Source organism: Mobula birostris, chromosome 2 (assembly GCF_030028105.1).
Source record: "Mobula birostris isolate sMobBir1 chromosome 2, sMobBir1.hap1, whole genome shotgun sequence".
NCBI classification, from domain to species: Eukaryota; Metazoa; Chordata; class Chondrichthyes; order Myliobatiformes; family Myliobatidae; genus Mobula; species Mobula birostris.
Window position 1 is genome coordinate 16,403,480 of NC_092371.1, and position 26,611 is coordinate 16,430,090.

The 26,611-nt window shown below is 49.2% G+C and overlaps 1 protein-coding gene across 1 annotated transcript in view; it reads left to right on the plus strand.

Moving 5' to 3' along the window:
- LOC140184956 (CUGBP Elav-like family member 3-A) overlaps positions 1-26,108 on the plus strand; it is a 102,251-nt gene extending 76,143 nt beyond the window's left edge. Inside the window, exons 8-13 of the mRNA XM_072238200.1 lie at positions 688-837; positions 6,173-6,247; positions 8,926-9,012; positions 13,408-13,551; positions 14,597-14,732; positions 25,864-26,108. Of these exons, the coding sequence (XP_072094301.1) occupies positions 688-837; positions 6,173-6,247; positions 8,926-9,012; positions 13,408-13,551; positions 14,597-14,724 (584 nt within the window). The 3' untranslated portion in view covers positions 14,725-14,732; positions 25,864-26,108. The remainder of the gene's footprint in view (positions 1-687; positions 838-6,172; positions 6,248-8,925; positions 9,013-13,407; positions 13,552-14,596; positions 14,733-25,863) is intronic.
- The last annotated feature ends 503 nt before the right edge of the window (positions 26,109-26,611 follow it).

Sequence of the window (26,611 nt, forward strand, 5' to 3'; positions counted from 1 at the left end):
CCTCCCTCCATCTCCCCCTTTCCCCCACCACTCACGTAGTATATATTCAAAAGGTAAAGGCACAATTTTTCTATTTTATTGTTTTTTATTAATTGAATTATTTAAATCTGCTTTAAGTAAATTGTATTCTTCCAGTATTCTTAATATTTTAAAGTTCCTTTGAGCTGTTTTCATGTCAGCTATCTGTCAGAAAGCCATCGGCTGGTTTGATATGTAGCCTTTCTACCTCCGTGCCCCTCTCTCACCCTCCCACTCTGTTCCCCCTCCTCCCTTCGCCTTTCTTTCTTCCTCTCCCTCTCCCCGCCTCTCTCTCTCCCACCTCCCTCCCTCCTCCTCTGTTCCTCTTGCACCTTTTCCATCCCCCACTATTCCTCTCTCCCTCCCGTCTCCGTAACCTGCCCTCTCCCCCACCTTTCCTCTCTCCTTTGCCTCTCTGTCCATCTCCCCATTCTCCTGCCCTCTCTCTCCATTTCCCTGTTCCTCCTGTCCTCTCCCACCGTCCCCCCACCGTTTCTCGCTCCCTCCATCCCCCCATTCCTCCTGCCCTCTACCTCTCTGCCTCACTCTTTTGGAGAAGGGTGTAAAGAGGGTCTGAGAGGGAAGGAGATCTCTCATGTGGCAGGAGCCTCACCTCTGAGGTGAAGCTGCACCAGCATTCATCGTGTTGTGGCCTTTCTGCCCCCCCAGGAAGCAGCACTCCCCCAGGAATTCCAGCAGCCCAGGTCCCTGCCATTGCCGCCCCCCTCGCCATCAACGGTTACAGCCAGATCACCGCGCAGACTAATGGTCAGACACCCTCCGAAGCCATCTACACCAACGGTGTTCATTCTTATCCAGGTAACCACAGGTACTAGCGCCAGCCAGCATAGAGTCAAAGAGCCAAAGGCATGGGGACAGGCCCTTCAGCCCTACTCACCGATGCTGACCAAGATGCCCGTTTAAGCATAGTCTCGTTTGCCAGTGTTTGACCCACATCCCCTTAAACCTTTCCTATCCACGTACCTGTCCAACTGTCTTTCAAGGCTGTTACTGTACCTACTGCAACCACTTCCTCGGACAGCTGATTTCACAGGGGTACCATCATCTGTGTAAAAAGAAAAGTTGCCCCTAAAGTTCCTCTTAAGACTTTTCCTCTCAGCTTAAACCTCTGCTCTCAAATTCCCGAAAGCCAACTCTGCGTAAAAGACTGAATTCACACTGTTAATTTTACACACCTCCCTAAGGTCACCTCTCAAGTCCTAGCCTGTCAAGCCTTCCCTGAAACTCGGACCGTCAAATCCTGGCAGAATCCTTGTAAAACGTTTTCTGCACTCTTTGCAGTTTCACAACATGCTTCCCTTACCAGGGCGATCAGAACCGAACATGACACTCCAAGTGCTTAGGCCAGTATCCTGCACAGCCACAACGTGACCTCCCTACTTTTATACTCAATACCCTGACTTTAAAAGGCCTTCTTGCCAAAAGCCTTTTTCACTCACTCCACTTTCAGGGAACCATGTACTCGTCCTCCTAAGTCCCCCTGTTCAACAGCACTCTGCAAGGCTCTGCCATTCACTGTGAAAGTCCTACCTGGGCTTGACTTTCCAAAATGCAACACCTCACGCTTATCTGAACCAACCTCTGCCATTCCTTGGCCCACTGACTCAGCTGATCAAAACCCCCCTGTAATTTCTGATAACCTTCATCATTGTCCACTATACAACGTATTTTAGTGTCAAACTAAACCTTATGTAAATTGTTGAACTAGATGACCCTGAGGCACACCACTAGCCACAGGCCTAAGACAACCTTCTAGCATCACCTCTGCTTACTTGAGACAACTGCACGTCCAATTAGACAGCTCTTCCCAGATTCCGTGTGATCTCAACTTCCACAGCGGCCCTCCATGGACAACTTTATCAGAGGCTTTCCTAAAGTCCACAGACTCCAGATCAGGATCAGGTTTAGTATCACTACCATATGCCATGAACTTTGTTGTTCTGCAGTAGCAGCACATTACAATACATAATCATAAAAACTATATAAATTACAACAAGAAATATTGTTCAGGTATATAAAGAGAGGCCAGAGTAGATATTGGACTGCTGAAAAAAATGACGCTGGAGAGGAAGAAATGGGGGGGTGAAGAAATGGGGGGGCAAGGAAATGGCGGACCAACTGAATAAGTATTTTTCAATGCAGACACAAGGAAATCTGCAGATGCTGGAAATTCAAGCAACACACATCAAAGTTGCCACCTCCCCCTCGTATCAAACTTTCGCTAATACCCCACCTCTCCCTCGTACCCCATCCGTTATTTATTTATATACACACATTCTTTCTCTCTCTCTCCTTTTTCTCCCTCTGTCCCTCTCACTATACCCCTTGTCCATCCTCTGGGTTTTCCCCCCTCCCCCTTTTCTTTCTCCCTGGGCCTCCTGTCCCATGATCCTCTCATATCCCTTTTGCCAATCACCTGTCCAGCTCTTGGCTCCCTCCCCCTCCTGTCTTCTCCTCTCATTTTGGAACTCCCCCTCCCCCTTTCAAATCTCTTACTAGCTCTTCCTTCAGTTAGTCCTGACGAAGGGTCTCAGCCCGAAACATCGACTGTACCTCTTCCTAGAGATGCTGCCTGGCCTGCTGCGTTCACCAGCAACTTTGATGTGTGTTGCAAGTATTTTTCATCAGTCTTCACCGTGGAAGACACTAGAAATGTGCTGGAAGTTCGGGAGTGCCGGGCGCTGGAGTGAGTGCAGCTCCTAGGGAGAAGGTGTTTGGGAAACTGAAAGGTTTGGAGGTAGATAAGTCACCTGGACCAATGGACTACACCCCAGGGTTCTGAAAGAGGTGGCTAAAGATATTGTAGAGGCATTATTAATGATCTTTCAAGAATCCATAGACTCTAGCATAGTTCCAGAGGACTGGAAAATTGTAAATGTCACTCTACTATTCAAAAAGGGAGGGAGGCAGAAGAAAGGAAATTATAGGTCACTTAGCCTGACCTCAGTGGTTGAGAAGATGGTGGAGTCAATTATTAAGGATGTGATTTCAGGATACTTGGAAGCACATATTAAAATAGGGCCTAAGTCAGCATTGTTTCCTTAAGGGAAAATCCTGCCTGACAACTATGTTGGAATTCTTTGAGGAAATAACAACTAGGATAAACGAAGGAGAATCAATTGATGTTGTGTACGGTACTTGGATTTTCAGAAGGCCATTGATAAGGTGCCTCACATGAGGCTGCTTAACAAGATTAAAGCCCAGGGTATTACAGGAGAGATACTAGCATGGATGGAGCGTTGGCTGATTGGCAGGAAGCAAAGAGCGAGAATAAAGGGAGCCTTTTCTGATTGACTGCCTGTGACTAGTAGTATTCCACAGGAGTCTGTGTTTGAACCATTTCTTTTGACTTTGTAAGTCATTTGGATGGCAGAATTGAGGGCTTTGTGACGAACTTTGCAGATGATATGAAGATAGATGGAGGGGCAGGTAGTTTTAAGGAAGCAGAGAGGCTGCAGGTTAGAAGAATGGGCAAAGAAGCAGCCACTGGAATACACTGCTGGGAAGAGTACGGCCATGCACCTTGGTAGAAGGAATAAAAGCGTAGACTATTTTCTAAACAGGGAGAAAATACAAAGATCTGAGTTGCAGAGGGAATTGAAGTCCTCGTGCCAGATTTTGTAAAGGTTTTGTAAAGCGGAGTCAAGGGATATGGAGATAAGGCAGGAACAGGGTACTGATTGTGGATGACCAGCCATGATCACAGTGAATGGCAGTGCTGGCTAGAAGGGCCGAATGGCCAACTCCTGCACCTATTGTCTATTGTCTATTAATTTTTAGTTTGAGTTGATAGTGAGGAAGGCAAATACAATGTTAGCATTCATTTGAAAAGACTAGAATATAAAAGCAGGGATGTAATGCTCAGGCTTTATAAAACATTGGCAGACTGCATAAGGAGTATTGTGTGAAGTTTTGGGCCCCTTAAGAAAGAATGTACTGACATTGGGGAGGGTTCAAAGGAGGTTCATGTGTATGATTCTGGAAATAAGGATCATTTGATAGCTTTAGGCCTGTACTGACAGGAAATTAAGAGAAAGAGCAGTGATCTCATTGAAACCTATCAAGTGGCGAAAGGGCTGAGATAGAGTGAACGAGGAGAGGATGTTTCCTATGGTGGGGGAGTCTAGGACCAGAGGCAACAGTTTCAGAACAGAAGGACATTCATTTATAATGGAGATGAGGAGGAATTTCTTTAGTCAGAGGGTGGTAAATCTGTGGAATTCATTGCCACAGGCAGCTGTGGAGGTCAGGTCACTGGGTTTAATTAAAGCAGAGGTTGACAGGTTCTTGATTAGTCAGTGTTGCAAGTTACGGGGAGAAGGCAGGAGAATGGGGTTGAGAGAGTAATGGATTAACATGATCAGATGGTGGAGTAGAGTCGATGGGGAGAAGAGTCTAATTCTATTCCTGTGTCTTATGGTCTTATATATATAGAAAATGAAATTGAGTAAATTGTACCAAAAGAGAGCAAAAAATAGCAAGATAGTGTTCATGGGTTCATTGTCCATTCAGAAATCTGATGGTGGAGAGGAAGAGCTGTGTTGAGCGTGTATCTTCAGGCTCCTGTACCTCCTCTTTAATGGTAGCAATGAGAAGAGGGCATGTCCTGGGTGATGGGGGTCCTCAGTGCCGGATGCCACCTTCTCGTGGCATCATCTTTTAAAGATGTTCTGGATGTTGGGTAGGTTAGCGCCCATGAAGGAGCTGGCTGAGTTTACAACTTGCTGCCGTTTTTCCCAGTGCTGTTCCGTTGTCCCTCCATGCCGGACAGTGATGCAACCAGTCAGAATGCTGTCCATGGGATATCTTATGCCACTCCAACAGCCCTTCCCTCATCAACACACTTGGTTACATTATCAAAAAAAAAACTCAGTCAAGTTTATAAGACATGATGTCCCATTCACAAAGCCGTGCTGACTACCCCAATTAACCCCCATCTTTACATATATACATATATCTCTTGGAATTCTCTGCCGTAACTGACCTACGTCAGATGTTATACTTACCAGACTATAGTTCCCATGTTTTCTTAGCTTCCCTTCTGAAATAAAGGCATGAAATTCCCCAGCCTCCAGTCTACCAGCACCTTTCCTGTGGCTAATAATGATACAAATATCTTAGCCATAGCTCCTGTCATTTCTTCTCTCGCCTCTTATCCTGAATAAACCTGGGGTCAGGCCCGGGAGATTTCACATAACACAGGACATTGCTGTACAGTACAAGCTGTTCGACCCACAATGTTGTGCTGACCTACCCTAAGATCAATCCCACCCTTCCCTCCCACATAGTCCTGCATTTTTTCTTTTATCCACGCGCCTATCTAAAATTCTCCAAAGTGTCCCTCTTGTATCTGCTTCTACCCCCACCCCGGCAGTACATTCAATGCACTCACCACTCTCTGCGTAAAAAAAAACCCACATCTGACATCTTCCCCCACCCGCATACTTTCCTCCAGTCATCTTAACATTGTGCCCTCTCATTTCAGTCATTTTCACGCAGGGAAAAGGTCTCTGTCTAGGCTTCTTAACATCTTTTACAGCCCGACCAAGTCACCTCACATCCTCCTTCACTCCCAAGAGAAAAGCCCTGGCTCACTCAGCCTTTCTACAAATAACAGGGGTGGCGATGACGAGCACCGAAGGGACAGGCATGCAGCAGGTGGGGGCGGTGAGGAGGGAGCATCATACCATGGGAGGGGCGGTGAGGAGGGAGCACCATACCATGGGAGGGGCGGTGAGGAGGATGCACCATACCATGGGAAGGGTGGTGATGAGGGAGCGCCATGCCATGGGAAGGGCGGTGATGAGGGAGCGCCACACTGTGGGAGGGTTGGTGGGGAAAGGGCGTCATGCTACAGGAAGGGCAGTGCCAAGCGGAGTGCACAAATTGTCATTGCAATGAGACGTCCATTAGCCCTGCACACTGCTGGGAGACCCCGAGATTTTCCGATTCATTCGCTGCTGACCATCCGGTGTTTTTTTCACTTCCGCGCCAGTTGTGGGCTCTCACTGTAGACAGGGGCCACCTCTCCAGCCTCCCTCGAGGCCGGTAACGCTATCAGAGGGTCGTTTGGGGAAGGTGGGCGCCGTGGTTCCCTGTGGCACTGACTACATGCGGGCACTTCCTCCCACAGCACAAAGCCAAGCGTCTGGCCCGACTGCCATGGATCCCCTACAACAGGCGTACGCGGGCATGCAGCACTACACAGGTAACTGTGCGCTCCCCAGCCCAACAGAGCCACTGCTCGAGACCATTCAGGGGGTGGGAACTGTCAGCCTTGTGGCTTCCTGGGCCCCCGGGACCCACTGCCTGAGGCAGGGATCACAGAAGTCATACGTCCTGGAGCCTTCTCCAGGGACAGAGGTAAACTTGGCAGCTCTGCTTAACTGGACTACAAACACAGGTAATGAAGGATCCTAACTGGGGGATCCCAGTGGGAATAGCATGCTGGATTATATTCTAACAGAGTGGGAGACTGCCTGGATAGCTGGAACAGTACAGAGGTACACAGCTTCACTCTGTGTCTGACCCAGGAGTGTGTGATGGGACGGTAGAGGGAGCTTCACTCTGTGTCTGACCCAAGAATATCTGATGGGACAATGTAGAGGGAGCTTCATTCTGTGTCTGACCCAGGTGTGTGTGATGGGACGGTGTAATGAGAGCTTCAGTCTGTGTCTAACCTGAGAATATCTGATGGGACAATGTAGTGGGAGCTTCACTCTGTGTCTGACCCAGGAGAGTCTGATGGGACAGTGTAGAGGGAGTATCACTCTGTATCTGACCTGGGAGTGTGTGATGGGACAGTGTAGAGGGAACTTCACTCTGTGTCTGGGCAATTCAGAAGGCGCAGGATAGACACATCCCAAAGAAGAGAAAGTATTTTAAAAGCAGGTTGAGACAACTGTGGTTGACAAGAGAAGTCAAAGCCAACATCAAAGCAAACGAGAGGGCAAATAATAGATCAAAATGAGTGGGAAGATGAAGGATTGGGAAACGTTTAAAAACAAACAGAAGGTAACTAAAATAAAACGTAAGGGGAAAAGAAGATGAAATATGAAGGTAAGCTAGCCAATAATATAAAAGTGAATCCAAAAGCTTTTTCAGATATATAAAGTGTAAAAGAGAGATGAGAGTAGATATTGGACTGCTAGAAAATGATGCTGGAGAGACTGTAAGGGGAGACCAGAAGTTCAGAGAGTCTAGAGGTAGAAACGAGTGCAGTTACTTTTACTAGGGAGAAGGTGCTTGGGAAGCTGAAAGGTCTGAAGGTAGAGAAGTCACCTGGACAAGGTGGTTTCTGAAGGAGGTGGCTGAAGAGATCTTGGAAGCATTAGTTATGATCTTTTCTGCATGGTTCCGGAGGACTGGGAAATTGCAAATGTCATTCTTAAGAACAGAGGGAGGCAGAAAGAAGGAAATTATCAGTCAGTTAGCCCGATCTCATTGGTTGGAAAGATGTTGGAGTTGACCGTTAACGATGTAGTTTCAGTGTACTTGGAGGCACATGATAAAGAGGCCAAAGTCTGCATGGCTGTCTGAAGGGAATTCTTTGAAAAAAAAACACTCATTACAGAGAAAGGAGAATCAGCTGATGTTGTGTATTTGGATTTTCAGAAGGCCTTTGACAATGTGCTGCACGTGAGGCCACTAAACAAGAAAAGAGCCTCGGCTATTGCAGGACCGATCCTAGCATGGATAAAGCAGTGGCTGATTGGCAGGAGACAAAGAGTGGGAATAAAGGGAGCCTTTTCTGGTTGGCTGCCAGTGACTAGTGGTGTTCCACAGGGGTCTGTATTGGGACCGATTCCTTTAACATGATAGGTCACTGATTTGGATGACAGAATTGATAGTTCTGTAGCCCGGTTTGCGGATGATCCTAAGATAGGTGAAGGGACAGGTAGTGTTGAGGAAGCAGAAAGCCTCCAGAACGATGCAAGCAGATGAAGAGAATGGGTAAATAAGTGGCAGACGGAATACAATGTCGCAAAGTACTTTGGTAGGAGGCATGAAAGCATGGACTATTTCCTAAACAGGAAGAAAATTCAAAACTCCGAGGTGTAAAGGGATTTGGAAGTCTTTGTGCAGGGTTCTCTAAAGGTTAGTTTGCAGGTTGAGTCAGTGGTGAGGAAGGTGAATGCGATGTTAGCATTCATTTTGAGAGGTCTAGAATATAAAAGCAAAGATGTAATGCTGAGTCCGTGGAAGCCAGGTCACTGGTGATAAATCAGGGTGTGAAAGGGAGGAGACAAGAGAATGGGGTTAAGAGGGAAATGGATCAGTTTTGATGAGATGGCAGAGTAGCCTCAACAGGCCAAATGGTCTAACTCTGCTCCTGTGCCTTTTGGTATTATGACCCCGGGAGTGTGTAATGGGATGGTGTGGAGGGAACTTCACTCTTTGTCTAATCCCAGGAGTGTGAGATAGAATGGTTAAAATGGAACTTCACTCTGTGTCTAACCCTGGGAGTGTGTAATGGGATGGGAACAGTGTGGAGAGAGCTTCACCCTGTGCCTGACCCTGAGAGTGTGTGATGGGACGGTGTGGAGGGAGCTTCACCCTGTGTCTAACCCTGGGAGTGTGTGATGGGACGGTGTGGAGGGAGCTTCACCCTGTGTCTAACCCTGGGAGTGTGTGATGGGATGAGAACGGTGTGGAGAGAGCTTCACCCTATGCCTGACCCTGGGAGTGTGTGATGGGATGGGGACGGTGTGGAGAGAGCTTCACCTTGTGCCTGACCCTGGGAGCGTGCGATGGGACCGTTAAAAGGGAACTTCACTCCCCTTTTGTGTCTGACCTGTTCTGTCCCTGCCTGAATGACTGAAGGCCCCCTCCATGGGAGAGGATCAGAGACTGTTTAACCCTTTGTTCATCTCCAACTATTTACAGCAGCCTACCCAGCCTACCCAGCCACCTACGGTGTTGTCAGTCAATCGTTTCCGCAGCCGGCTCTTGTATCTCAGCAGCAGCGGGAGGGTAAGTGGTAACGTCCCAGCTGTGTGGCAGTGATTCGGGATGAGTCCCCAGGGATTCAGATCCACGGGTAGTAACACTGCACTAAGCAGCCACCTTTGGTTATACAGTGCTGACCCAGTGATTCTAACTTAAACACTAGTCTGTCTCACACGCACAGACATCACACATAGACACAGACACACACACACACACACACACACACACACATACATGCACACACACATGCAGACACCCATACAGACACACTGACACAGTCACACAGTCTCTCACACATACAGACAGACAGTAAAGGAACAGAGGAGGGGTGGTGGAATCGGGGAAAGGTTTGGCCTGGGGATGGAAAACCAGCCTCACCTCCATTGACTCCGTCTACACTTTCCGCTGCCTCTGGAAGTGTAGGGCCGACCAACCCTGGACAATCCTCGGTGCTCCCTCCACCCCTAATCAGGCAGAAAGTGCATGCTACCAGGCCCCAAAAAAGCTTCCATGCCACTGTTACGACAGAATTAAACAAACCTTCATACAATTCAGATGAACCCTTGATCTCTGAGTTTACTTTGGCCTTTTGCTTTGTCTATTGCACTGAACTTCCTCTGTAGGTGATACACAGTCTGCTGTGCTTTGATTATTTTCCTTTGTGTGGCCTCAATGGACTGGTGTATAGAATAAGCTGTCTGGATGGCGTAGAGTCCTGGAACACTACAGCACAAAAACACGTTCTTCGGCCCATCTAATCCATGCCAAACTATTAATCTGCCTAGTCCCATTGAGTTGCACCTGGACCATGGCCCTCCAGACCCCTCACATCCATATACCTATCCGAATTTCTCTATATGTTGAAATTGAACCCACATCCACTACTTGTTCACACTCTCACCACACACTGAGTAAAAAAGTTCTCCCTCGTGTGCCCCCTATTTCAGCCCTTACCCTTAACCAATGACCCGTAGATCTAGTCTCAAACAACCTCAGTGGGAAAAGCTTGCTTGCATTTCCCCTATCTGTACCCCTCATAATTTTGAAAACCTCTATCAAATCTTCTCTCAGTCTTCTATGTTCCAAAGAATACAGTCCAAATCTATTCAATCTTTCCTTATAACTCAGGTCTTCCAGACCTGGCAACATCCTTGTAAATTTTCTCTGCTCCCTTTCAACCCTCGTTTACATCTTTCCTGTAGGTGGGTGACCAGACCTGGCCTCACCAATGTTTTATACAACTTCAACATAACATCCGTTCTTCTGCACTCAATACATTGATTTATGAAGGCCTTTCATAAATCTTTCTTTAGGATCCTATCTACCTGTAACGCCACTTTCAACAAATTACGTACCTGTATTCCCAGATCCCCTTGTTCCACCACCCTCCTTATTGCCCTGTCATTCACTGCGTAAGAGCTACCCGGGTTGGTCCTACCTACGTGCAAAACCTTGTCCTTGTCTGCATTAAATTCCATCTGCTATTTTCAGCCCAATTTTCCAGCCAATGCAGATCCCTCTGTAAGCCATGATAGCCTTCCTCACTGTCCACTACACTCCCATGATTTATGAAGGTCAATGTGCCAAAGGTTTTCTTCACGGTCCTATCGACCTGTGACACCACTTTCAAGGGATTATGGATCGATATTCCCAGATCCCTGTATTCTGCCGAACTCCTCAGGTCTCCAGTCAGCGAGGTAACCTTTTACTATGAGTCTTTGGCTTCTTCCACAAAGCCAATGTCTAATCCAAATTACTATCTCATCCTGAATGCTGAGCGTCTGAACCTTCTTGATCAACCTGCCATGTGGGACCTTGTCAAATGCCTACTGAAGTCCATGTAGATAACATCCACTGCCTCACCTTCATCAACTTTCCTAGAAACATCCTCGAAAAACTCTGTAAGACCTCCCACACGCAAAGCCATGCTGACTATTCTTAATCAGTCCATGTCTATCCAAATAGTTATATCTGGTTCTTTAGAATACATTCCAATAACTTTCTCACAACTGATGTCAGACTCACCGGCTTATAATTTCCTGGTTTCTGTTTAGAGCCTGTTTTAAACAGCAGAACAATGCTGGCTATCCTTCAATCCTCTGGTACCTCTCCTGTCACTAAAGATGTTCTAAATATCTCTGTTAGGGCCCCAGCAATTTCTACAGTTGCCTCCCGTAGGGTCTGAGGGAACAGCTTGTCAGGTCCTGTGGATTTATCCACCCTGATTTGCCTTAGGGTAGCAAACACCTCCTCCTCTGTAGTCTGTACAGGTTCCATGATGCCACTTTGCCTCACCTCTATAGACACTATATTTGTCTCCTGAGCAGATACAGATGCAAAGAAATCATTTACGATCTCACCCATCTCTTTTGGCTTCATGCATGGGTTACCATTCTGGTCTTCCAGAGGACCAATTTTGTCCCTTGCAATCCTTTTGCTCTTAACATATCTGTAGAATCCCTTAGGATTCTCCTTCACCTTGTCTGGTAGAGCAACTTCATGCCTTCATTTAGCCCTCCTGATTTCTTTCCTAAGCGTTCTCTTGCATTTCTTGTACTCCTCAAGTATGTGCCTATACCTATTACGCACCTCCTTTTTTCTCTTAACCAGGGCCTCAATATCTCTTGAAAACCAAGGTTTCCTACACTTGATATCTCTAGCTTTTATTCCTACAGGCACATACAAGCTTTGTACTCTCAAAATTTTGTTTTTGTAGGCTTCCCACTTTACAAGTACACCTTTGCTAGAAAACCGCCTGTCACAATCCGCACTTGCCAGATCATTTCTGATACCATCAAAATTGGCCTTCCTCCAATTTAGAATCTCAGCCCGAGAACCAGACCTATCTCTTTGCATATTTACTTTGTAACTAACGGCATTGTGGTCATTAGATGCAAAGTGATGCAAACTTCTGTCACCTGTTCTGCCCTTTTCCTTAATCCGGTAATTCAGTATCGCATGCTTTCTCTTTGGGACTTTGATGTACTGATGAAGGAAACCTTCCTGAACACACTTGACAAACTCAATCCTATCTAGTCCTTTTACGGTATGGGAACATCTTATACAACTTCAACATAACATGCAAACAAAAGCTTTTCACTGTATCTTGGTGCAGCGTCATATAGTACGGAAGCAGGACCTTGGACTCATCTGGTCTAAACAGACCAAGACGTCCGTACAAGCTCGTCACATTTGCACTTTTGGTCCATATCCCTCTCAAGCCTGCTTATCCAAGTACCTTGTAAAATGTTGTTATTGTACCTGTTCCAACCACTTTCTCCATCAGCTCATTTCTTAAACCGGCCAGCCTCTGGGTGAGAAAGATCTCTCTCCTCTCCTGTGTGAAACCTGTGCCCCAGTTCCTCATTGTCCAACCCTGGGAAACGTAGTGAGCGTTCTCACCCTTTCTCCGCCCCTCCTGATTGTATACTATAAAATCAACCCTCTTTTATTTACTTATTTACCTAGTGAGATACAGTGTGGAGCAGGACATTCTGACTCGCAAACCGTGCTGCCCAGCAACCCCCGATTTAACCCCAACCTAATCACGGGACAATTTACAACGACCGATTAGCCTCCTAACTGGTACGTCTTTGGACTGTGGGAGGAAACAGGGGCACCCGGAGAAAAGCCCCACATACAGACTCCTTACGGATAATGTCAGAACTCAACTCTGAACTCCAGTGCCCCGAGCCGTAGTAGAGTCATGCTACACTACCGTCGCACCCTCCTTCACTCCATGGGTGAAGTCCAAACCCCTCCCCATAACTCAGACCCTCGAGACTCAGTAACACCCTCATGAAGCTCCTTGGTGCACACAAAATGCTGGAGGAACTCAGGAGATCAGGCAGCATCTACGGAAATGAGTAAATAGTTGACGTTTTGGGCCGAGACCCTTCATTAGGACTGTAAATGGAGGGGGTGGAAGACAGAATAAGAGGATGGGGGGAGTGGGGAAGGAACACAAGCTAAAAGGTGATAGGTGAAGCCAGATGGTTGGGGGATGGATGAAGTGAGAAGCTGGGAGGTGAGAGGTGGAAAAACTAAAGGGCTGGAAAAGAGGGAATCTGATCGGAGAGGAGAGTGGACCATGAGAGAAAGGGGAGGAGGAGGAGAATGAGGGAGAGATGATAGATAGGTAGGTGAGGAAAAGTAAGAGGCCACAGTGGGAAAGGAAGGAAGGAGTGGGGAAAAATGACTGGAAGTTGGAGAAATCGATGTTTGTACCATCAGGTTGGAGGCTACCCAGACAGAATGAGAGGTGTTGCTGTCCTGACCTGCACTGTGACAGTGTGGCACCGATAAAACAATGTCTTATTTGGGTGGGATGTCTTATTTGGGTCGGTGTGGAATCGGGGAGGGGGCGTTGGTCCCACCACTGCCCTTTGTGATCTGCTCTCTGTCCCTGTCCGACGCCAGGCCCAGAGGGCTGCAACATCTTCATCTACCATCTGCCCCAGGAATTCACCGACTTCGAGTTGCTGCAGATGTTCCTGCCGTTCGGCAATGTCATTTCCGCCAAGGTGTTTGTCGACCGCGCCACCAATCAGAGTAAATGTTTCGGTGAGTGGTGCCCGGGGTAGTGGGGGGGGGGGGGTCGTACCACAGCTTGTGGTTTAACCCGTGTTGTTACCGGACCCTCAGTGCATAGTGACGGTGAAATTGTGGAATATAAGGACACACCTGTATATCAGGGTGTCCCTCAGCACAACACAGTACTGGCATAGTGTGCACTGGGGTCACAGAGAAACTCTGTATTACCGAGGGGCTGTGAGGGAGCACCACACTGTGAAGGGGCTGTGAGGGAACACCACACTGTGGGGAGGCAGTGAGGGAGCACCACACTGTGGGGAGGGGCAGTGAGGGAGCACCACACTGTGGGGAGGCAGTGAGGGAGCACCGCACTGTGAAGGGACTGTGAGGGAGCACCACACTGTGAGGAGGGGCTGTGAGGGAACACCACACTGTGGAGAGGCAGTGAGGGAGCACCACACTGTGGGGAGGGGCAGTGAGGGAGCACCACACTGTGGGGAGGCAGTGAGGGAGCACCGCACTGTGAAGGGACTGTGAGGGAGCACCACACTGTGAGGAGGGGCTGTGAGGGAACACCACACTGTGGGGAGGCAGTGAGGGAGCACCACACTGTGGGGAGGGGCAGTGAGGGATCGCCACACTGTGGGGAGGCAGTGAGGGAGCACCGCACTGTGAAGGGACTGTGAGGGAGCACCACACTGTGGGGGGGGCTATGAGGGAGCACCACACTGTGGGGAGGGGCTGTGAGGGAGCACCACACTGTGGGGAGGGGCAGTGAGGGAGCTCTGCACTGCAGGAAAGGATGGTGAGGGAGCTCCAGTCTGAAGCCTCTCTTCGTCCATCAATACACTTCACTGGAAGTGGTTATTGCTACAGTAATGGGATCTTACTGTGCATAAACTGACCACCACAACCCCCAACCATTCAGCACACTGAATGGCCAGCTGTTGCTGGCTATTCACAGAGCACTGAGAGCCTGGGAGGGGGGAGTCAGACGGCGAAGTGTTTGGGCTGGGAGGGGTGTGGGGTAAGTCCACGTCTCTTTACCCTGTTTACTCCTGCAACCCCCGGGCAGGGTTCGTCAGCTTCGACCACCCAGCCAGTGCTCAGACCTCCATCCAGGCCATGAACGGCTTCCAGATCGGCATGAAAAGGTTAAAAGTGCAGCTGAAGAGGCCGAAGGACGCCAACAGGCCGTACTAGAGCAGCAGGTATGTGGCTTCGTGCTCCATGTGTCCAGGCACAGAATAAACCCACCCTCCACTGACCTGAGATTAACATCCCCAACTGCCAGAGTGTTCAGGCTCCACTGGACAAAGGGGCAGAATTAGGCCATTTGGCCCATCGAGTCTGCTTGGCCCATTGTGGCTGATTTATTATCCCTCTCAACCCTATTTTCCTGCCTTTTCCCCGTAACCTTTGACACACTGACGATCAAACTCTGCTTTAAATAGACCCAACAACTTGGCCTCAACAGCCATCTGTGGCGATGAATTCCACAGATTCACCATCCTCTGGATAAAGAGGTCCCTCCTCGTCCTTCTAACATGAGGCTGTGCCCTCTGGTCCGAGAATCCACCCCTATCCACATCCACTCTGTCGAGACCTTTCAGTACTCCACACGAACACTGAACAATGAATTCCACAGATTCACCGTCCTCTAGTGAAGAAAAAAAAACTTCTGGCGTTGACTGTTCCCTGGACTGGATCAGAACATCTGCTCACCCCACACATTTCCGCCCCCCACCCCCGCGTCCCTGAGGGCAGCGATGTGTTATACTCATACCTTCCCATGGGTGCTGCCCTGTTTCTGGGAGCTGCAAGTGAATTGGCTGTTGACGCAGTGAAGCCACTGGTGGGGAGGGGGGTTGATTTTGAGGTCACTCTGAAGTTGGGGAACGGGCAGCAGGGGTTCGCGGGTGCTCACTCAGTTTAGGGCTGAGCATCTCCAGGAACGGACCAGAGGACTGCAGGGTTAAAGAGTGACCTGGGGTGTGAGGTTTCTGCACTCCGTTATAACCAGATCAGCACTGAGCTTGTGTGTGAGAGAAGGAAGGCTTTAAATACTCCCCAAATCAACTAAAGGCCAAGCCACGTGTTGTCTAAAACCAGGGCTGAAATGAAAGCCATTGTTCAGCTGTCACTTTCCTCATGGGCCCCTCCCTTCCCTCCCCCTCTGCTGATCCCAAATCACACCCCCTGCTCCGTCCTCCTCCGAACAGTTTGACTGTCAGTCAGCCCCACATCCTCGGGAACCCTGCCACCTACTCTGAGCATTCTCGTTCAGCCATGTACCGCCCGCCCGCACTGCAGTGCGTTACAGGGCCCAACACCACATAGGACGTTAGCTGAGAATCCTCAACCCCACTGATTAACCCCATTCTTGTGTCTCCACCCCCCTCCCCTCAGGCCCTGTTGCATCTCTTGAGCAATGGTGACTGAGATGACTTTGGCCGCCTTGACTCCACTCACCCAGTCCAACCTCACCCCCTCTGTAGGCTCACCCCGATCCTGTCCTCGTCGTCAAGCCTGCTGTTGTTGTCTGGCAGAGGTCAACACCAACTTTCTGGTGCCCACTGTCCAAAACCAGGCCACCATCTTCCACATCTCATCACATCAGCCTATCTCCCATCCCCAGCCCCAGCCCGGTAGTGCCCCAGTCCTGTGCTGCCCACCTCTGTCTCTTACCCAAGATCCGTAAACAGGACTAACCCATGCTTCTGCATGCTCATCCCTGGCGGGCTGGGTCCTTCATACCGAGACGCCACCCTGAATCCCTTGGTCCAGTCCCTTCCCAGCTACATCCAGGATCTCCACCATTTCAATAACTCCTGATACCAACGTCATGGCCCTGACAGGCTCATCTGTAACACGGACGTTCAGTGTCCACACTCGTCCATCACCAGTCAGGAAGCCCTCTCTCCATCCTGAACAAATATCCAGTGGGAACCCCTCCATCAGCACACCCATTGGCTGGGCAGAATTTGTCCAGGCCCTCAAGCGTCTCCTTCCTATTCTTCCCACTTTCCGATGAAAGGGGTATCTCTGGCCCCCAGCTACATGGAACAGTTCTTCTTCCCAGCGTATTCCGGCATCCCGCCACGCCAGTACGTCAGCTGCTGCAGCTGTATGGAACACGTTGTTTTCATCACCTTTGCCACCAGACACCCCTTCGCTCCAGCTCTCCTGCACAGCTTCGAATGTGCCCCTTCCTTTTCTGGATCTCTCGTTCTCCATCATAGAAGACAGGATATATGTATTTAGGCATCTGTTAGTCCCGTGAGATCATGCATTTGCGCCTTGGAAGGTTTCCAGGGCGCAGGCCTGGGCAAGGTTATATGGAAGACCAGCAGTTGCCCATGCTTCAAGTCTCCCTTCTCCACGACACCAATATTGTCCAAGGGAAGGGCATTAGGACCCATACAGCTTGGCACTGGTGTCGTCGCAGAGCAATGTGTGGTTAAATGCCTTGCTCAAGGACACAACACGCTGCCTCAGCTGAGGCTCAAACTAGCGACCATCGCATCACTAGACTGACGCCTTAACCACTTGGCCAGCACTTGGGTTTACAGGATTAACTGTATCTCCTGTAAACCCACTGACTCCCACAGCTACCTCGACTGCACCTCCTCCCACTCCCCCTCCTCCGCCTCCTAAAGGAACACTGTCCCTTTTCCTCCATTTCTCCAGCTCACTCACATCTGTTCTCAAGATGAAGCCTGCTGCTCCAGAGCTTCCAAAATGTCCCGGAAACATGACTGCCCTTTGCATCCCCCTGTCGTCGCTGACAGAACACTCACGCTCCTCTCCATTTCCCACACACCTGCTCCCACCATCCCCAACAAGCCTTCTCCCCAGACGAGACAGCAACAGAGCCTCTTGTTTCTCACCTCTCAACCCCTCACCCCAACGGCCTCTGCCTCCACCCTCCTCCCAGTTCTGATGTGATCCCACCACCAGTCACACCTCTCTTCCCCACCCCCCCTACTTCTGCTTTGTGGACCACTGTCTTCACAATTCCTTGGTCATCTTATCCATCCCCACCGGCCCCAACAGCCCCTTTCCGCAAGTGGAACAACAACAGTCGTATCTTCCCCTCCTCCCTGCCACCTCCCTTCTGCTCTGTGCAGGGACCACTCTCTTTGTGCCTCCCCATTCATCTCATCCATCCTCGCCCTGCCCTCGCCACCTTTGGCACCTTGCCCTGCAACCATAGGAGTTGTATTCCCTGTCTCGCTACCTCTTCCCTCGCCACCAGCCAAGGACCTAAAGAACCCTTCCACGTGAGGCAGCTCTTCCAACCTGGCCAACTGCATTCAGTGCTCACGATGTGGCCTCCTCTACTTCGGCGAGACCTGGCACAGAATGTGCAACTGCTTTGTGGAGCTTCTGCCCGCCGCTGCCTGCAGCGATCGTCTTGAGCTTCTGGTTGATCAGGGACACTGGGCTCTCTGTCCTTGGCTTGCTCCATGGCCGGGGTGAGGACAAGAGTAAATTGGAACCTGATCTCTCACTTGGGGTTTGCAACCCAATGGTATTGCCATTGAACTTTCCAGTGTCAGGTGAGCCCCCACACTCACCTGTTCACGTGGTTACCTTGCTCTTTGTTCACCTCTCCCAACCTCGTTCCACCCATCACCTACCAGCCTCTCTGCCTCTGCCACATATAACAGCAATATTCCCTCTCAGTCTGGACCTGAGATGTTGACTTGCGCCTTCAGCCTCTGCAAATGCTGCCTGACCCACTGAGTTTACTGGGCATTCTGCCTTTTGTTCCGGTGCTGAGCCAGAGAAAGAGCAATGTTAAACGGTGGAGTCAGACTGGATGGGACTTTGAAGGAGGGTGGGATATTGAAGGGTACTAGTGTGGGATGTTAAAATGTGTGGGACTGGGAAGACGATAGGGGGTGTGGGGGTGAGGGAGAGGGGGTCTAGGATGTGGGAAGTTGTGGTGAAGGAGGAGGTGTGGGTGGAGAATGGTCTTCGTCCCAGCTGGTTAACGTAACAGAACCCTTTCCGCCCTGTGATCGAATCAAAGAAGAAGAAAAGTCTTCAGGCTTTTTTTTTTGAAATATGTGAAATAACTTCACCAAACACTCCAGTGACGAGTTCCCCAGCCTTCTTTGTGTCTCAGTGGCATCACCAGCTTCTGAGATAATATTTTCAGAACCGCTTGGTGTGATTAGAATGTTATTAACATTCAGTCTCGCCATGAAAAAGGGTTTAACAAATCTCTCTGTGATGGCTGTTGCCATGGAGACCGGGTTCCTCTATTTCTCTTATCCAAACATTGTTTAACATTGGGGTACAGATTCCATTAACGACCTGACACACGAAGCTTTTTGTTTTGGTAGTAGAACAATCAAGTTCTAAGTGAACTCCAGTTTCATCAGGAGTATACAAGTACTTTGTTCAATTTGTAGACTTATACAAGTTTCTTCAGTAATGTACAACAAAGCTGCTTAACAACTTTGCAGGTCTATGATCACTTGTCTACCTCAAACAATCAGAGCACAAATACCAAACACTGCCACCCTTCAATTTCCTGCTTCTCTCTCATTCGCTCAGTTCCCAGCACAAGGTAGTTCTGAATTCCCGAAAGAAGCCGGGATTTTAATCCCACTTTCCACCATCCAAAGTAGCAATGGTGACGTCTACACCTCCTTCCACCAACGTTCCCCCCCTCCCCTCCCCCCGGCCGCCCATACTGCTTTCCTATTTCACTTGGAAGCCAAGTTGTGAAATCTTCTTTTGATACACAGTCACAGAGCACTACGACACAAAAACATGTCCTTTGGCCTGTCCAGTCCATGCCAACCTGATTCTCTGCCAGACCCCATTGACCCTTACCTGGACCATAGCCCTCCATACCCCTCCTGTCCATACAATAGCCAAACTTGGTTAAATGTTGCAATCAAACCCACATCTACCCTTCACCCTGGCAGTTCATTCCACACACACACCACCCTCCGGGTGAAGAAGTTACCCCTCGTGTTCCCTTAAACATTTCACCTTTCACCCTTAACCCATGATCTCTGGTTATAGTCTCACCCAACCTCAGTGGAAGAAGTCTGCTTCCATTCTATCTAGCTATGCTTCATAATTCTGTATATCTCTACCAAGTCTCCCCTCATTCTTCTATGCTCCAGGCAATAAAGTCCTAACAGTTTCAGCCTTTCCCTATAACTGAGATCCTCTAGTTCCAGCAACATCCTTATAGATTATCTTTGCATTCTTTCAGTCTTATTTACATCTTTCCTAGGTAGGTGACCAGAACTGTACACAATAAAGTTGATAAGACATCGGAGCAGAATTAGGCCACTCAGCCCATTGAGTCTACTCCTATATTCCATCATGGCTGATTTACTATGCGTCTCTACCCCATTCTCCTACCTCCTCCCAGTAACCTTTGATGCCCTGGCTAACCAATCTCTGCTTTAAAATATATTCCGTGACTTGGTCGTCCATGGTAATGAATTCCACAGATTCACCACCCTCTGGCTAAGGAAACTCCTTCTCATCTCTGTTTTAAATGGACATCCTTCTATTCTGAGGCTGTTTCCTCTAGTCCTAGACTCCCCCACTATAAGAAACACCCTCTCCACATCCACTTTGTCTAGGCCTTTCACTATTCCATAGCTTTCAATCAGTTCCCCTCTCGTTCTTCTAAATCCCAGAGCCATCAAATGTTCCTCATATGTTAACTCTTTCATTCTCAATATCATTCTCACAAACCTCCTCTGGACCTTCTCCAATGCTAGCACAAACTTTCGTGGATAAGGAGCCCCAAACTGCTCACAATACTCCAAGTGCGGTCTGATCACTGCCTTATAAAGCCTCAGCATTACGTCCTTGCACTTATATATATAAGTCGCCTCAGAATGAATGCTAATATTGCATTTTAGATTAGATTATGAGGACACACAGTCCTCTTTTATTGTCATTTAGTATGCATGCATTAAGAAATGATACAATGTTCCTCCAATATGATATCACAGAAACACAAGACAAACCAAGACATTTGCCTTCCTTATCACCAGCTCAACCTGCAAATTAACCTTTAGGGAATCCCTTAGCGCTTGAGATTTTTGAATTTTCTCCCGGTTTAGAAAATAGTCTAAACATTTATTTCTTCTACTAAAGTGCATGACCATACAGGTCCTTACACTATATGCCATTTGCCACTTCTTTGCCCAATCTTCCAACCTGTCCAAATCCTTCTGCAGACTACCCGTTTCCTCAACATTGCCTGCCCCTCAACCTATCTTTAGATCATCTGCAAACTTGGCCACAAAACCAAGTCATTGACACATAATGTGAAAAGAAGCGGTCCCAATGCCAGACCCTGTGGAACACCATTTGTCAATGTCAGTCAACCTGAATATTCTGAGTCTTAGCATCCTGCCATCAGCCAATTGTCTATTCATGCTAGCATCTTTCCTGTAATAGTTTGGGCTCTTTGTTAAGCAGCCTCATGTGCAGCACTTTGAAAATCCAAGTAAGTAGCATCCACCGACTCTCCTTTGTCTATTCTGCCTGTTATTTCCTCAAAATTTCCTGATAAGAAGGGGCAAGATTTCCCCTTTAAAAAACAATGCTGACTTTGGCCTATTTTATCATGTACTCCAAGAATCTCGAAACCTCATCCTTCATAATGGACTCCAACAACTCTCCAACTACTAAGGACAGGCTGACTGGCCTATAATTTCCTTTCTTCTGCCTTCCTCCATTCTTAAAGAGTGGAGTGCCATTTACAGTCCTCAGGAACTATTCGAGAATCTAATGATTTTTGAAAGAACATTACTGATGCCTCCACAATTTCTTCAGCCACCTCTTACAGAACCCTGGGGTGTGGTCCATCTGATCCAGGTGATTTACCTACATTCACACTTTTCAGCTTCCCAATCACCTTCTCTCAAGTAACAGCCAGAATGCTCACTTCTGCCCCTGACCCTCTCGAATTTCCAGCATTCTGCAAAGTGTCTTCCACAGTGAAGACTGATGCAAAATACTCCGTTTCTTTAATCCCCCATTAATACCTCCCCATAACTACCAGCCATTGCTGTCTGCCGTCATCCCCACCAGTATTCCCTTCCAATTAACTTTGCCATCTCTTCTCTCATTTTTTAAAAATCTACAGCACATTACAGACCCTTCGGCCCATAACGTTGTGCTGACCATGTAACCTACTCTAGAAACTGCCTGGAATTACCTTACCGCATAGCCCTCTATTTTTCTGAGCTCCATGTACTTAAGATCTCTTAAAAGACCTTATTATATCCACCTCTACCACCATGGCTGGCAGTGCATTCCACACACCTGTATTTCCCTTTACTCCACTGTATTACCGATACACTCCATTTTATCTTCTCCTTCTCGTACTACAGGGTGAATTCTTTGTGATCCTATCTACCTGTGGTGCCACTTTCAAGGAATTATGGATCTGTATTCCCAGATCACTCTGTTCTACCGCAGTCCTCAGTGTCCTACTGCAATAAACCGCAAGACAAGCTTCTCACTGTATATTGGTACACGTGACTATAAGAAATCATATCACCATCTATCCCTCCAAAGTGCAACACTTCACACTTTTATACATTAAATTCCATCTGCCATTTTTCAAGTTGGCCCAGATCCTGCTGTAAGCTCTGATGGTTGTCCTCACTGTCCGCTACACTTCCAATACCTTCCACTCAGGCCCAACGCTTCCATCCCAGCACCTCCCCTGTCGGCTGAGGCCTGGCCCGGTGAGAGTAGGAGCAGAGTCACACACATGCTCTCCCATCCATCCGGTGTGACTCGCATCAGAAACCAGCGCCCCTCACCCAGAGGAGGGTACGTTCAAACTGCGGGGAAGGTGGACTCTGACCCCACACACCCCCCCCGCCACCCAGAGAAGACCCTCACCACTGGAGGGTTTACACCGTGCCGGGGTGGAACAGAGAGGACCTTGCCACCTGGCGTAGAGCGGGCTAAGCCTTTGGGCGGTGAGGAAACCAGGAGGTCAAACGGTGTGGGATTGGTGTGGATCTGTGTTGTTGTTTGTGTGCCTGACCTTTCAGCTGAGCTGATTTCACCCTCCTACCCTTGTTCCGTCTTTGTGTCGTACCCTGTGTGTGGACCCCGCCCCTTTCACTTTCTCCTTTATAGACCCTTTTATTAGAAAACAAAACTATTGTGTTATAAACAAAATCTGATGCTGACTTTTCTTTTCCTTTTTTCTGTTTTTTATTATTTGAATCTATCCCTTCTTCACCAACACCTCTCCCCTCCCCTACTCACTCCATCCCTCCCTACCCTCCCTCCTTTCTTCCTGCCCACCTTCTTTCCCTTCCTCCTTCCCTCCCTCTCTTCCTCCCCGCCCCTCCTTCTTTCTTCCCTCTCTCCCTCTTTTCCTCCTTCCTGCCCCTGGCCTCCTTTGTTTAAATTTCATTTGGACAAAAACAAACGTAACCCCACCGGTAAAGCCCCCAAACCCGAGGGTGGTGCCCGAGAGGGGGGTGGGAGGAAAGTCACTCTCCACACAAACCAATCTGTTCCTTTAAACACAAAAGCGTATTGGGGACAAGAGTGGACGCGCACTCAACACCCCTCTCGGCCGGTGCCCAGCAGGCCCGTGGGTGTCGCTGGAGGCTCGTAGGTCCCGCCTTGTAAGTTGCATTGCTGGAACTGTGGTGTTTTTTTCGCAAACAGTAAAGATATCTGAAAGCTGTCACGTCACAGTCTCGCTGCATTGCATGACGTGTGCCCAGTATTTTATTGCAATTGTGCCGTGTATTTTCTTTCTTTGACCGTGGTTCCAGTTGCATAGATGTTGTTTCATTGGATTTTATGTTCTGGTTGGTTTTATTTTCAATCATCTCCTTCTGCTGCCTTTCGGAGAATCGAATTCTCTCGTTACAGTGTAGTTCACGTCCTACTTGCCTCAGTGCCAGTGGTAACTGAACTTTGACCTGCTCTCTCTCTGTCTGCCACTCTGAGAGGTACAGCACAGAGTGGGCCTTCTGGCCTACCAAGCCGCACAGACCAGCAACCTCTGACAACCCCAATTTAGCCCTCACCTAATTTACAATATCATTTAACCTACCCAGTAGGTCTTTGGAGTGTGTGAGGGAAACAGAAGACCCGGGGAAAACCCTCACGCCCCACGTGGAGGGCGTACAGACTCCTTACAGAGGACACCGGAATTGAACTCCGAACTCTGTAATAGTGTCATGTTATGTGGTGCCCAATCTGCTCCCCATTTCTACTCCGCCCACTCACCTAGTGCCCACTGACTCCAAGCAGCTCTAACGTCAGAGCTGGGCAACGAGACACTGGGCATCAGGTCAAGGCATTGCCCGGGTGGTGACCTGGTCCAATTCCTTCTCCAGAGCAGCCAAGAGATGAACAGCACTGAGCAGAGTCGGCGAGGATTTATCAAAAGCAACTCCTGTTTGATTCAGGGAGAACTCATTGAGACCCACCGAATACTGAAAAGAGCTGAATAGAGTGGATGCGGAGGGGATGTCTCCATTAGTAGCTGAGTCTTGCCTTCGGCAGTCGGGGCACTGAGTACAGGAGTTGGGGTGTTGCAGGTGAGCCTGTAGGGTACAGTCTTGGTCAGCCTGTATTAGGAAAAATGTCATAAAACTCGAAAGAGTGCAGAAGAGATTTACCGGGATGTTGCCTAGACTCATGGGCCTGAGTTACAAGGAGAGGCTGTGTAGAGTGGAATTTAGGAGATTGAGGGGAGACCTGATAGAGGTATACAAGATCATGAGGGGCATTGATAGGGTAAAAGCACACAGCCTTTTTTCCCCTGAGGAGGAAGTTCTAAAACACAAGAGGGCACAGGTTTAAGATTACAGGCGAGAGATTGAAGTGGGCGCATTAACAACCATCTAGATAAGTACAAGGATCGAGGTCTATGGACCAACCACGGGCAGTGAGGACTCACTCACTGGGCAACACAATCACCATGGACAAGATGCAGTGAAGGGTCTTGCCTCGTGCTGTATGCCTCTGACTCTACTGAAGGGCTTGTCTCTGGCTGTAGGATCTGAGGCCACAGTCTCAGAACTAAGGGGGAATTTCTTTGTGGTGAATATGTGGAATTTGTTGCCTGGAGATTAGGTCACTGGGTGGGTTTAAGGCAGAGATTGATTGATAAGGGGGTTGAGGTTTATAGGGCGAAAGCCGGAGAATGGGTTTGAAAAGTATAATTGAATGGTGGGGTGTACTTGATGGGCTGAATGGCCTCATTCTGATCTTGTACCTTATGGATATGTGGGGGTGTTGACCAGTAGATGGAGCTCCAGAACCTGGGAGGTTGGTCAACAAGATCACAACAGACAGACTAGGGGTGATGTCCCAGTATTGATGGAGATCTAATCACGAGGGAGGGTGAAGAGGTGAGAGTAACTCATCTTCCTGTGGGCTGCCGGGGCTCGGTGCAGAGCCCAACATCCGTGGCCGGGAGTTGGCTGGGGGGCACCAAGTTGGGCTGAGGATTCACAACAAGGTGGGACCATCAGAGCGAGAGGTTGGAGCCAATTAATTACCCCTTTCATTGGGCGAATGTGGCAAGGTTCCCCAGCCGGGAATAAACCCCCATGTGCAACTGCTCCATTCCTCCACCAACAGCAAGGTCAGTAAAGCCCAGGACGGAGAACTCTGTCCCACTCACCAGCCTCGTCCTTCTGTGAGCTGGGAAATCCACCTTGGTCACTGCTCAGTAGCCAAAGGTGGTGGGATGGGGAGGGTGTGGTAATGACGAAGCTCACAGGGCATTTCCAGTAACCAGTGTGTTTTATTTGTGCCTGTGTGTTTTAAGTTGATATATTGGTATCCACATCTGTATTCTGCACACGTATGGCCTGTATTTGCAGTGTGTTGTGTGTGTGTGCCCAGTGCTTGCAGCAGCCATGAGCGCCGTGCTAGGTGACGGCACAGCAATGGACCATGGGTAATTGCCCTGTGACCCAGACCTTGGCCACAGGTTTCACGCCATCCTGAGCAGGCTGTAAACCTTCTACCATCTGTGGGGAGAGGATACGGGTGGGGGGGGGGGGGGGTCATTCCTTTACTGTTCCCAAGCTCCCAGCAGGATATCGCCCAGAATTGGATCTGCAGCCAGTTGTTGGAGGGGCGCCTTACCCATAATCCATTGCGGTGCAGCTGATGGCAGCATGTTTTACCTGTAGCTGAATGGGGAGCGTCTGGCTGTCCATCCGTACTCACTGCTCCCTTCTTTCTCCATCTCCCCACTGCTCTCTTCACCCCTTTGTCCATCCACCCCCCCCCCCCTCCCACCGGCTCTCTTCCTTCCGTCTTCCCTTTCTCTCCCCGCCTTCGCTCCAGGGCTGACCTCACTGCAGACTGAAGAAGCCAACTTTGTCCCCACCCCACCTTCCATAGCAGGTTCTGCCACCCCCACCCTCCGAACCGGTTCCTGGCATGATGACAGATCAACGGAGACTCCTCGCTGGAGAGCCCAGTGGATTCCATGGGCGAGCGCCCAGTGCCAGAACGGAGCAGATGAGCCACCATCTCCCCCCCCACCCCCCTCACCCAGGCATTATCACATGGGGGTGGTACCTGTGACCTGGGGTCCGATGCACTGCCTGGGACAGAGAGGTCACACACAGGAGAGAGAGTGAGAGTGAGAGTGAGAGTGAGAGAGGGAGAGTGAGAGAGAGAGTGAGAGAGAGAGAGTGAGAGAGAGTGAGAGAGAGTGAGAGAGAGTGAGAGAGAGTGAGAGAGAGTGAGAGAGAGTGAGAGAGAGAGAGAGAGAGAGAGAGACAGACAGACAGACACAGCAAAGGGTTCTAACCTTAAGGACGTGGTCAACAATCTCCCTCTCTCCAAGGGGTCTTAGCATCTCGCTCCCTCCCTCCCCACTGTAGCCCCTTTGTGCGGTGCGTGTGTGTGGGGGAACAGCTGCCCACTCCCCCCACCCTGCTACTGCTTCAGACATCAACAGTCTGTGAGATGGTGGGGGGGCTGGGGGTGAGGGGAGACACTCCCTCTCCCTCCTAGAGCAAAGTGGACGGGGAGAGGCTACAGCGACTGCCCCGATCCGGTTCCCCAGGACCTGACCGGGGAGTTC